This window comes from Haematobia irritans, chromosome 2 (assembly GCF_050003625.1).
Source record: "Haematobia irritans isolate KBUSLIRL chromosome 2, ASM5000362v1, whole genome shotgun sequence".
Classification (NCBI taxonomy): Eukaryota; Metazoa; Arthropoda; class Insecta; order Diptera; family Muscidae; genus Haematobia; species Haematobia irritans.
Genome location: NC_134398.1, coordinates 41,711,882 through 41,724,682, shown reverse-complemented (window position 1 = coordinate 41,724,682; position 12,801 = coordinate 41,711,882). Strand labels below are relative to the sequence as shown.

General features: G+C 36.6%; 2 protein-coding genes across 3 annotated transcripts in view; one reads left to right on the top strand and one right to left on the bottom strand.

Annotated features, from left to right (window-relative positions):
* The first annotated feature begins 2,735 nt into the window (after nucleotides 1-2,735).
* stc (nuclear transcription factor, X-box binding stc) overlaps nucleotides 2,736-12,801 on the top strand; it is a 48,619-nt gene continuing 38,553 nt past the window's right edge. The window contains exons 1-2 of the mRNA XM_075293854.1: nucleotides 2,736-2,828; nucleotides 2,936-3,754. Of these exons, the coding sequence (XP_075149969.1) occupies nucleotides 3,371-3,754 (384 nt within the window). The 5' untranslated portion in view covers nucleotides 2,736-2,828; nucleotides 2,936-3,370. The remainder of the gene's footprint in view (nucleotides 2,829-2,935; nucleotides 3,755-12,801) is intronic.
* Nucleotides 8,600-11,139, bottom strand: LOC142224046 (uncharacterized). Of its 2 annotated transcripts, XM_075293857.1 has the most exons (3): nucleotides 11,121-11,139; nucleotides 9,369-9,494; nucleotides 8,600-9,293 (listed from the first exon to the last, which is right to left on the bottom strand). In XM_075293857.1, exons 2-3 carry the CDS (start codon nucleotides 9,414-9,416, stop codon nucleotides 8,655-8,657), a joined length of 687 nt encoding a protein of 228 aa, XP_075149972.1. In that variant the 5' UTR covers nucleotides 9,417-9,494; nucleotides 11,121-11,139; the 3' UTR covers nucleotides 8,600-8,654. The 2 variants fall into 2 exon arrangements, with proteins under 2 accessions (XP_075149972.1, XP_075149973.1); XM_075293858.1 differs by lacking the exon at nucleotides 11,121-11,139 and having other exon boundaries at nucleotides 9,369-9,513.

The window sequence follows — 12,801 nt, the reverse complement described above, 5'->3', positions numbered from 1 at the left end:
ACAAAGCCAAGCGACTCAAATTCAAATTTTGCGGATAATAGAAAAGGTGGCAAACAAGTTATTGATCAAGCCTTGACACGACGGCATTGCAATGTAGAAAGCAGACGCTACTCGAAGGCTGAACCAAAGGAGACAGTTGTAAATGTCAGGCAGTTACACATCGAATCTGGCACAGACTGGTCAACAGAGCAACATAAAGATCCCATTCTGAGAAAAATTATTTCGGCAAAACAAGAAAATAAGAAACCCAGCAAGAAAGACATCGCAGCCGAAAGTCCACTTATGAAAGCATACTGGGCTCAATGGGATAGTTTAGTTCTAGCCAATGGATCCCTGCAACGTAAATGGGAAAGCGAAGATGGCAAGAGCAGCCGAAATTTGATCATCGTTCCAGATTCCAAAATAAGAGACGTTTTGGCGGAGTTCCATAATGGTCCCAGTGGAGGTCATCTGGGAATAACCAAAACCGCCGATAAAGTGAAGCAACGATTCTACTGGGTTGGATGCCAGAAATCAATTGCTGAATGGGTAGCCAATTGCGAGAAGTGCATGAAGGCGAAAGGTCCAACAAGGAAAAGTCGAGGTCCTATGCAAGAATATAGACCAGGAGCCCCGTTTGAAAGAATAGCAATGGACGTGGCAGGCCCTTTCCCAGTAAGTGATTCTGGAAACCGTTATGTCCTTGTGGTCATGGATTACTTCAGCAAATGGCCGGAGGTGTATGCAATTCCAAACCAAGAGGCAAAAACGATTGTGGATGTGGTCAACAAAAACTGGATATGTCGCTACGGTGTGCCGTCCGAGATTCACTCAGACCAGGGAAGAAATTTTGAATCGGCCATATTCAAAGAGATGTGTGAATCCCTTGGTATCAAGAAAACGAGGACTACACCATTACATCCACAATCCGATGGCATGGTAGAAAGGTTTAATCGCACTCTGGAAGAACATCTTCGAAAAGTAGTGGACAACGGCCAGAGGGACTGGGACGAGCATATACCAAAGTTTTTGCTGTCGTATAGATCTGCCATTCATGATTCCACCTCTCGAACACCGGCCAATGTTCTATTCGGAACTGAGTTGACGTTGCCTGGAGATCTGATATTCGGCGCTAAACCTAATGAGCTCGCCATGGAAGAAAACAGAAACGACATCCCAAACACTTTCGGTGAAGTTCACGAATCAGTGCGCAACAAAATAAAAATGGTCAGCAACAGAATGAAGGCGAGATACGATCGTGCTGTAAATACTAAGGGCTTCCAAGAAGAAGAATTGGTTCTGCTATTTAACCCGCAACGAAAGAAAGGATTGTGTCCTAAACTGCAAACACAGTGGGAAGGCCCATACAAAGTCATCAAGAGGATCAAAGTTGTACATCTGGAACGATTGGCTCCTTACGGAACAGGTTCTGTGCCTGTTCGGGACGAACAGGCTTAAGCGGGAGGCAGTGTGACGAATTTGATAATTATAGACATAAGTTTATTTAAATTAGTTTCCGTTAATTTAAAATTTCAAATTGTAACGATAAAATTTCGCTATCACTTCTTGGAATCATCTATTCATTTTCTAGTATTTTCCTGAATTTCTTTTATGTTCTTTTGTTTGCTTACCGAAATGTTAGTTCTTACTCTCTCATAGAATAACAACCCCTTTGCTTTGTTATTTTGCTTTCTCATTTCATCTCATTGTCTATTGTCATTGTTGTTGTAGTAATGCGAGCATATATCTATGTGAGTGTGTATGTGTTTGGCAGCCACCAGACGAATAACTTAATGGTCGTAGATCCTTCTAGCCTTGTCTAAGAATGTTATGGCGTTGCCAGAATATTGTAGTGCTACCAGAATGTTCTCGTATTGCCACACCGTCATATATAAAAGCGCTCACATGCTGCTAACGAGTCAGTCTTAATTAAAGCGTCAAACGAATAACTTCAGTGTGAACGAATTGTAAAGTGTGAAGTCATAGTAAATAAATTGTAGATTGTCGTTATTTAAAAGAACTGTGTTTTAATTGTCGGGTAATTAAAAACGCCTAAATATAAAAACGTAACATTATAATAAAATTTGCAGCAACTATGCATAATTTTATGCCTTTTTTACTGATATAGTTTTCACTTTAGCGGCAAAACTCAAACTTAGTACTCACCATTATGAACCGCTATTCAAGTATACACCTTGATCAGTTTTAATGCTTTCGTCCAATTCATTTTGATCAGTGATGTTTTTCAACTTTCAAAATATTAATATATGGAGGGAGTTATTGCTTATTTCAGTTGTGCGTGCTTTTGTGGATTTAATACAAACGTTTTTAATGACATCTTTACCAAATTCAAAAATTCGACACTCATCGCTCGACTTTCCTACAGAATACCCTAAATAACAATATTAATTAAAAAATAATCAATACCAACTTCATAACAATCAAATTCTATATTTGGCAATAATTTTGATTAGACTTTCAAGAGCCGAAGATCTTGAAAGTCTAATCAAAATTTTTGTATCAATTAAACTTAATACTGTTCAAAATAAAAAAAGCACTAAATGAAAATGCCAGAAAGCACCAAGTTGGTGCTTTTTTTGGAAAGGCACCAAAAAGGCAATTTGGTGCTTTTTAGAAATCAAAAAGCACTAAATTTGGTGCTAAAAGCACCAAATTGGCAACACTGTATAGTAGTATAAATATTACATTTATAAGAATTTATAAAACGAGTAACGAGTACTTGTAATCAAATACTCGTTACTCTCCCAACACTAGCATCTCATGAAATTGTCAAAGCTCATAAAGAAAAAGTTAATATTGCATGCGGGAGGAAGGAATTTATGAAAAAAGTTAGTTATATACGTAATTACAACTCCTTTAGCACAACGGATTAATTTCACAACAGTTTGTTTCTTAGTTTTGGATATATATTTATGGAACTTTCTTTTATTTGCAGTCATTTCGCAAATAGTGTGTGGCATTTTTGGCCAGAGTCAAAAAGAAATCAACGAAAGGGGAAAATAGTACATAAGTCTCCTGCTATAGGTGATAGGTGTATACGTGGGACTTGGGTCTCACCTATGTTGGGGAACTCTTTGCCCTGTGGGTCAAAGATAACTGGTACCTGGTATTGATCGCAAGCAACACAAATTGTGGGCCCTTGAGGCCGGAGTGAAGGCAGGAGAAGATAAAGGAAAACTACTTTTCCAGCGAGTGAAGTGATTTTTTTTTCAAGAAGTTCCAAGTTCTTTGTGTGTCAAGTTCAGCTGAAATACCACTACAGTAACAACAAATTTTAGCGTGGTTTATACCACGCACACAATAATACACACCTATACGTTTGCATGTATATTTGCGACAACAACAACAATAATAGAAGTCATCAAGAAATATGTCGGCAGACTCTAAACCGCAAAATAATCTGCCTCCGCTCTCGCAGCTCTGGCCAGGCTTCGGTACTGGTTCCGATATTACATCAGTGGGATCTTCCTCGTTAGATGCAGCGGTTGGAGCAGATGCAAGAAATGCTCAAAATCAACATTCACAGCAACAACTACAACATCGGAATAGCATCAATGGAAACTATGTAAATTTCAATCAATTTATCATGCAACATAATCTTTTTGGTCCTGGAAATGGGGTTTCAGCAGGCCTCGAGACCCATGCACCACCATCAATGCTTCCATATCATTCTCGACCCGATCATGCGTTCAGTGGCAATGTTATAGCATCCGCTAATGCCAATAATATTCCTCAACAACAGCAACAATACAACGTAAGTTCATTGATTTCATAATATGTACTACATAGAATCGATTTAGTATTCTTATATGTCAAGTTAACTGTCAACCGATATTAGACCATTCGTGACTAAAGAAATTGTAAATAGGACGAGAAATATCAGTGTTGAAAAGTTAGAAAAGTTAGAAAAGGCGAAAAGTCGGGTTTTTGTTTATCAGTTTAAGTGAGAAATATATGAAAAATTTTTAAAAATCTAATGAAAATGAATAAATCTTAGGGGTCAATCTGGAAATCGGAAAAGAAATTCGAAATAGATGAGATGAAAAAATTGTCGAAAGCTTTAAAAATCATTGTTTATGATTTCTTTTATAAAGGGTGGTTAAAATTTAAAGGGCCGATGTTGATTTTGAATAAAACACAAACCATTTAGGAAATTATTATAATTTTATTTTATTATGATATACTGGTATTACTCAATTATGTATGGAACAAAATATCGGCCAAATGGGCACCGCGACCTCGGTGGCACACCTTCATCCTATGGTCCAAATTTTCGATGATGGTTCTATGCCGTTAATGTGCCGAATTATCTCATCCTTTAACTCTTGAATTGTTGCTGGCTTATCGACGTACACCTTTTATTTCAAATAACCCCAAAGAAAAAAAGTCCAACGGTGTCAAATCACATTATCTTGGCGGCCAATTGACAACGCCATTACGTGAGATAACACGGCCATTGAATTTGTTGCGCAAAAGCGCCATTGTTTCGTTAGCTGTGTGGCAAGTGGCACCGTCCTGCTGAAACCACATATCGTCCACATCCATATCTTCCAATTCGGGTCATAAAAAGTTCGTTATCATCTCACCATTCACAGAAACTGCCTGACCGGCCTCATTTTGGAAAAAATACGGCCCGATGATGCCGCCAGCCCATAAACCGCACCAAACAGTCACTCTTTGTGGGTGCATTGGTTTTTCGACAATCACTCTTGGATTCTCATTCGCCCAAATGCGGCAATTCTGTATACTGAGGTGAAAATGTGCCTCATCCCTGAAGATGATTTTCTTCGAAAATTGATCATCCACTGTTGCCATTTCTTGGAACCATTTAACACGTTGTTGGATTGTGTATCTCTCTATGGTTAAAATTGAGTAAGTCTGAAATAGAGAAATGTCAAATAAAATTCGGAAAAAAAACTTGGCGTTTAGGTGTGGTTCACATTCAACATCGGCCCTTACAATTTAACCACCCTTTATTATATATCAGTGCCAGAAATGCATGAACAGATTTTTTTTAATTATATGACTCAATATGTGTCCCAGTCTCATAAGTTGGAATGACAACTAAAAGTAAGACCAAGCATTTGGTCGCAATTCGCTCGTTTCGATATCAGTTTAAATTGTGGTGCCTAAATCTCTGTTTAATTCAATTGAATTTTTAGATATTTTAAATTAAATAAAAAACAAATTGAGGCTTATCCGGCCAAATTGAGCCGCTGTGAGCCGGTACGTAATCTTGAAAAAAAAATCAATTTATTTTTCAAGTACAACCGATTTTTCTTTTTAAAAATATGTTTCTCAAAGAAAGCAAATGAGGCTTCAGTAGTGGTACACAGAAAAAAATATCACCACAATATTTCCAATTGATTGAAGTTGAAAAATTTTCAACTAAAAAATTAAGTGATACAATTAACCCTTTCACTACCGATTTCCACCTAGGAGGACTTTCGAAAACGACACCAAACTCTATTTTCCCACTTAGTTTCGACTTATTTCTCGATGTTATTTTAAAGTAAAGACTTTAATCTAAATAAGCTATAAATATTTTCCATATTGGTGAACACTAAAATGCATTTTTATAAACTTCTTTAACAATAAACAAAAATACCAAATTTTGAGTCCATTTTTCTACTGTAGTTGTAGATTTTTCGAACTCTCTTTTTATACCCTCCACCATAGGATGGGGGTATATTAACTTTCTCATTCCGTTTGTAACACATCGAAATATTGTATATATATATTCTGGGTCGTGGTGAAATTCTGAGTCGATCTGAGCATGTCCGTCCGTCTGTTGAAATCACGCTAACTTCCGAACGAAACAAGTTATCGACTTGGAAACTTGGCACAAGTAGTTGTTATTGATGTAGGTCGTATGGTATTGCAAATGGGCCATATCGGTCCACTTTTACGTATAGCCCCCATATAAACGGACCCCTAGATTTGGCTTGCAGACCCTCTAAGAGACGCAATTTTCATCCGATCCGGCTGAAATTTGGTACGTGATGTTAGTATATGGTATCCAACAACCATGCATGAATTGGTTCATATCAGTCCATAATTATATATAGCCCCCATATAAACCGATCCCCCGATTTGGCTTTCGGAGCCTCTAAGAGACGCAATTTGCATCCGATCCAGCTGAAATTTGGTACATGGTGTTAGTATATGGTCTCTAACAACCATGCAAAAATTGGTCCACATCGGTCCATAATTATATATAGCCCCCATATAAACCGATCCCCAGATTTGACCTCCGGAGCCCCTTGGAAGAGCAAAATTCATCCAATTCGGTTGAAATTTGGTATGTGATGTTAGTATATGGTATCCAACAACCATGCATGAATTGGTTCATATCAGTCCATAATTATATATAGCCCCCATATAAAACGATCCCCAGATTTTACCTCCGGTGCCTTTTGGAGAAGCAATATTCATCCGATCTGATTGAAATTTGGTACGTGGTGGTAGTATATGATATTTAACAACCATGCCAAAAGTGGTCCATATCAGTCCATAATCATATATAGCCCCCATATATACCAATCCCGAGATTTGGTTTTGGAGCCTCTTGGTGGAGCAAATTTCATCAAAAGTCAGTTGAAATTTGGTACATTGTGCTAGTATATGTCCGTTAACAACCATACCTAACTAGGTCAATATCGTTCTATAGTTATATATAGCCCTCAGATAAATCGATCCCCAATCACACAAAAATTGGTCCATATCAGGTTCATAATTCTATATAGCCCCCATATTTCAATTCTGGCTCCCTACGTACCATGCAAAAGTCCATATTGATTCGTAATTATTTGTAGACTTACCTACTCATACCTTTTTTGTCTAATATATACCACGTATGGACTAACTCACAACTTAGAAAACGATTTAAGATACACACAACCCAAGTAATTCGATTGTGGATGACAGTCTTTCGTAGAAGTTTCTACCTAATCCATGGTGGAGGGTACATAAGATTCGGCCTGGCCGAACTTACGGCCATTTGTTTATTTATTTATTTATTTACAATTCAAGAATCAAGTTTTCAGCAAAGACCATAGAAAAAGAAGACATGAATTGGGCATGTTGTTATTCTTTTTTCTCAAGAACCAGAGATTAGCCCCATACATGTTCGATGAGAAGTTGCAACTTTTTTTCGGTTTCTCTCTTCATTTTGCATTCGTAACAAAACCTAATTCTCTTACTTTAGCAATTTTTTAACTTTTAAAAGAACAAAAACACTTCATGAAACATTTAATTAATAATTTAGTGCAAACGACACAGAAATTGGCAGGAACTTTTGAGAAAATAGCAAAATAAAAATTGTCTGTATCAAACCAGTAAGTTCGAAGCGCTTTTCCTACAAGTATGGGGCTAATCTCTGGTTCTTAGCACTAACACTATCAAAGCCCAATTCATGTCTTCTTTTTCTATGGTCTTTGGTTTTCAGAACAAACTCACATAGCTCTAGAAGTAATTGAGGTACACATATGGTCAAAATAATAAGTACACGTTGGCATTTTTTCTTCTTTGTCCTAACTGTAACATATTTTTTTTAAATTTGGTGTTGTAACTACGTGTTGTAACTAAAGTTCAATATTGGCAGCACTGATTCAATAAGAAAAAAAAGCAAAAATGTCATTTTTGTTTCCTGTGTTCTCTTTGTGATGAAGCGCTTTATTTGGTTGGTCAAAAAAATAAGTACATTGTGCGTTTTTATATGAAAATTTTTAAATTTTGCAAAAAGTTTTTTATTGTGTTTTTAGTGGCGATGAATTGAATGCAAATAATAAAAAATTAATAAAAATTAGTTACTAGATGAAACGAAAAAGTCATTGTAGTGGAAAAGAAATAGACTGGCTTAAGCTCTAAGAATTGAGGGAAAATCTCTTAGAACGACCGTCAAATCTTTTAAGAGATAGTTACTTTGTGTCCAAAAAGCCCTAAAGAAAACACGTGGAAAACCAAGCAAGACACTTCGAAAACAGATAATCTTTTTGTCACTCTCCCAAAAAACACCCTTTCAAATCATCCAGATAAATTTCTGCTGAAATAGGCAATGTGATATCCGCACGATCTATTTGGCGGCGATTAGTGCATGCCAAATTACCCGGCCAAACAGTCAGAAAAGTTCCTATGCTACGGGAAAGAAATGGCTATTGATAATGTAACAAAATTATGTTCAATTTTAACAAAAAAAAAAAAAAAATAAGTATACCTGTATATTTCACGATTTAGAAAATGTACTTATTATTTTGTCCATTCATTTTGCCTTAACTGGATTAGCTTTTCATTTCATATTCGCATATTCATACAATGTCAATGTCCTGGTGATGAAAAAAATAAATTTCTCATTGGTTAGCGTGGAACATACCTCTGTTAACACTTTACAGAGCTCCGTTAAAGGCTATATAAAGCTGTGTTAACTAATTAACAGAGCTCGTTTAAATAGCCGAAATATCGTGTTTAATTTGCCAGCTGTAGGTTACTTAAAAATACATACAATGGGTTCACAGACTGTCCCTTCTAGGCGATACATTCAAATTATACTAAAAACACGAAAGTCAAACTATTTCCATTGTGATATTCTGATTAATACAAATTTTAGGGGAAATTTTCTATACTTTCGTTTATTTTGTATTTATTTTATATTTTTACTATGATGTCATACATTTCGATTGAATTTCATTCATCTCTTCCTTGAATAGCGACATAAATTCATTAACTAACAAAAGTTTATCAACGAAATCTAAATCAATATTTGCAAATTTATCATACCATTGTTGTAAATCTTTTTCTAATAAAATATCATTGGAGTCCAAATTGTTCAGATACTCTGCTACAGATTTATGCAGATTTCTATAAAATGTTTTGTATTTCCTTATTGTAGCAAATAAAATTTTTCTCAATAACACCCTGTCCATTTCCATCCATTCTCGCAATAATTTTTCATCTTCCACAACGGTTTGAAATCGTTTCACTTGCTGTTGATGATTGCTCATTGTAAATAAATTTTTACAATCGTATGGTTTTGATTTGACTTCCATTAGCATATTGATATGGTTATCTATTGCATTTTGTAATTCTTGATAAATATTCATTTTTCGAAAATCCTCGTGATTTTCATATGTCCATGCCCTTAAATCATTTAGGTAAATTAGGGTTTGATTTAAAACTTTCGGGGACAATGTTATCTCGTTTATATGGTTGTAGGCATACTCGAAAAGTTTATAACGTTGTGATTTTAAAGTAGTATAATTAGCTTCGGGAAATGTCGCAACCAATAGAAACAGATACTGGAAAGGACATTAAATGATCACTTTTGTACTTAAGAGGAACTATTAATATGTTAATATATATGTGTTACATACCTGGACAATTAGTATTTTTACAAATAATTGTAAATATATTTTGTTCATATTTCTTCGTTAATTTTATGATTTGTCAAGTATGGTCTAATATACAATAGATTGATTGATTGAATCGTATATAGCCAACTAAGCTTATCGGAAAATAATTTCTATTATTTCACTTTAGAACAAGTAAGGAAAGTCTAAAGTCGGACGAGGCCGCCTATATTATACCCTGCACCACTTTGTAGATCTAAATTTTCGATACCATATCAAATCCGTCCAATGTGTTGGGTGCTATATATAAAGGTTTATGTTCCCTTATACATATATTTAAATCTGACTCGATCTGAACTAAATTTGTTAGCGTTCTACAATATTTACACAGAAAAAAATATCACCAAAATATTTCCAATTAAAAAGTTAATTGAAGTTGAAAATTTTTTCAATTAATAAATTAATTGATACAATTAACTTTTTAATCATGATAGAAACATTAAGTTAATTAAGTCAATGATTGAAAATTTTTAAATTTTTAATTAAAAAATTAATTGATACAATTAACTTTTTAATCAAATTCGGAAGACTAATTCCCTTTCACTACCGAAATAAACCTAATGTTAAAAACTTTAATTTTTCTTCTGTTTTTACTTGAACTACTTCAAATACTTCAAGAGCTATATGAGCTTGTTTTGTAAATTTGATTCTTGAATTGTGACCAAGTGGCCTTACGAAAATAAGCGCTATTTGGCCTATAATGTCCTTCAAAGTGTGAGCAAAAATACAAAAAAGAACCCGAAAAAGTGTCAGCTATAGTTTTGGTATGAATGTCCATTTACTAGAAACATACAGTAGAAAAATTGTCTCAAATTTACGTATTTTTCGTTTATTTCTAAAGAAGTTTACAAAAATGTATTTTGGACCTCACCAATATGGAAAATATTTATAGGTTATTTAGATTACTTTAAAATAACATCGAGAAATAAATCAAAACTAAGGGGAAAAATAGAATTTGGTGTCTTTTTCGAATGTCCTTCAAAGCGGACGTCGGTAGTGAAAGGGTTAAAAAAAAGTGCTGATTTTTTTTTTAATTTTTAATTAAAAATGTATTTCAAACAATCATTTGTTAATCCAAATAAAAACTCTAAGCCAATTCAGAAAGTAATTAAAAATAGTTACCTTTTTTAATTGATAAATTAATTGAGTTTTGCAATCAACATCAATTAAATTTTTAATTGAATCAATTAAAAAATTAATTGAAATTTGCTGAAAAAATCAATTAATTTTTTAATCAAGAATTTTTTCTATGCCCAATTAAAACTGTGATTGATACTATCATTTTCGTGATTGAAGACATTTCAATTAAAAAATTAATTGGATCAATTAATTTGGTGATTGAATCAGAAAATTTTTTTTGTGTGTATAGACTGATCTAGACTTTGATCACAAAAATGTGTTCACAGACAGACGGACGGACGGAGAGACGAAGATCGGCTCAAGGGCCGGCCCTGACCAATATTGCAAAAGACGTCATATGCCTATCTCGTCTCCTTCTGGGTGTTGCAAACATATGCACTAACTTATAATACCCTGTTCCACAGTGTGGCGCATGGTATACAATTATACGTAGTTCTCATTTGTCGTTTATTTCATTTTCTGATAAGAATCTGATTTAAAATTCTTCGCTTGGCGTTATCGCCGCCACAACATGAATTGCGAATTTTTAGAGACACTAATTTGGTATTCCTGTAGAGAGGCGACGACGACGATTACTTTTTGTCTGAACAGGATTCATGAGGATATTGTAGCTGAAGCGGTGGGAAGCTACAAGGTTAACCCTGTTTTCCGAGCTCGCCCACCGTCTATAGCACCGGAGGAAAGAGATCTCTCGCGCGACAGACCAGGATAGTTTTGGCCCAACTAACATTAGGCAAGTGCAGCCGCTTCAATTCTTACTTATCAGTGATTGGTAGCAGCGTAGCTGACGTGTGTCCCATCTGTCACCTAGGGCCACATGACACTCGTCACCTTTTCGCTTCCCCTGCCAAACCTACTCGACCCATCACCAGATCAATCTGAACACATCCTACCTTTGTTGCAAAGTTCCTTGATCTGGACACAAGCTGTAGTACCTAAGCACGTAACATAAAATTGATGAAATCACATAAAATATTACAACAACAACAACTTGTGTTCCTATGTAGACATAGCCATGAACTCCGACCACCTTCCGATCACAGTGAATGTTGACTTTGGGACAGACACCGTTATTCCAGAGAAAAGAACGTTTATGAACTTTGGTGAGGCTAATTGGGAGCTTTTTACCTCGCTAACCGAGTACGAGTTTTCCACTGCCCCCTACCAACGTCAGCGTCGGCTGGAGAGAAATTCTTCAGGGATGTCTTAGGAAAGGTGTGCCAAAGATGTATACCAGCGGGCCGGATCCCCGACATCCGTCCGAACTTCCCCATGGAGGCATCAAGAGGAACGAGATCCGGAAGGTAGATCCAGCTGAACCCAGGATCGCGAGTCTCACTAAGGAGATTGGCCGGCTTGTAGCCACCCATAAGCTAGAGAAGTGGTGCAAGCATTTAGAGGAGTTTGATCTCGGATCTAAACGGCTGTGGTCTACAAACAGGAACCTCTCGAACCCCAAATGTAGGGATAACATTTCCATCTCGTTTGGGGGGCAAACTCCGAAAGATGACACACGTGTAGTGGACGCTTTCTGCAGACAATTTGTCGAGCACCCCCAAACAGTAGATCGTGCAAGCAGAAGGCAAAGGTGAGTCTTCCGGGCTCTCAGACAGGACAACCCCCCTATGGTCATCAGTCTGGAGAATGTTCTCCGGGCGATAAAGGCTGCCAAGAGCTCCACAGCAATTGGCCCAGATGGCCTGGCTAGGAGGATGCTGAAACACATTGGAGAGAATGGCGTTAGATATCTGACCCACACCTTCAATGTCTGTCTCAGAATTCTTGAAATACCAGACATCTGGAAAATAGAGAAAGTTGTTCCTGTTCTGAAACCGGGAAAACAGGCACACCTTGGAGACTCGTATCGACCAATTACTCTTCTTTCCCCCGTCACGAAGATTCTGGAAGCTATTCTACTGCCCTACTTCGCAGAACATCGGCATGGTTTCCGCTCGGGCAGGAGTACGACCACTGTGTTTTGTTAATTGACAGCCAACATTGCAGAGGAATTGAATAGTAAGAGGCCGCATACACGTTCGATTCTCGTGGCTTTAGACTTGTCTAAGGCGTTTGACACAGTGAACCACACCACGCTCTTAGGAGATATTATGGGAACCACCCTCCCTAATGATCTTAAGAGATGCTTGGCGAACTATATAGCTGGCAGACAGTCCTAGGTGGAATTCAGAGGAAAAAGATCAACGCCCAGGAGAAATAAACAGGGCGTACCTCAAGGCGGTGTGCTGCCCCCCTCCTT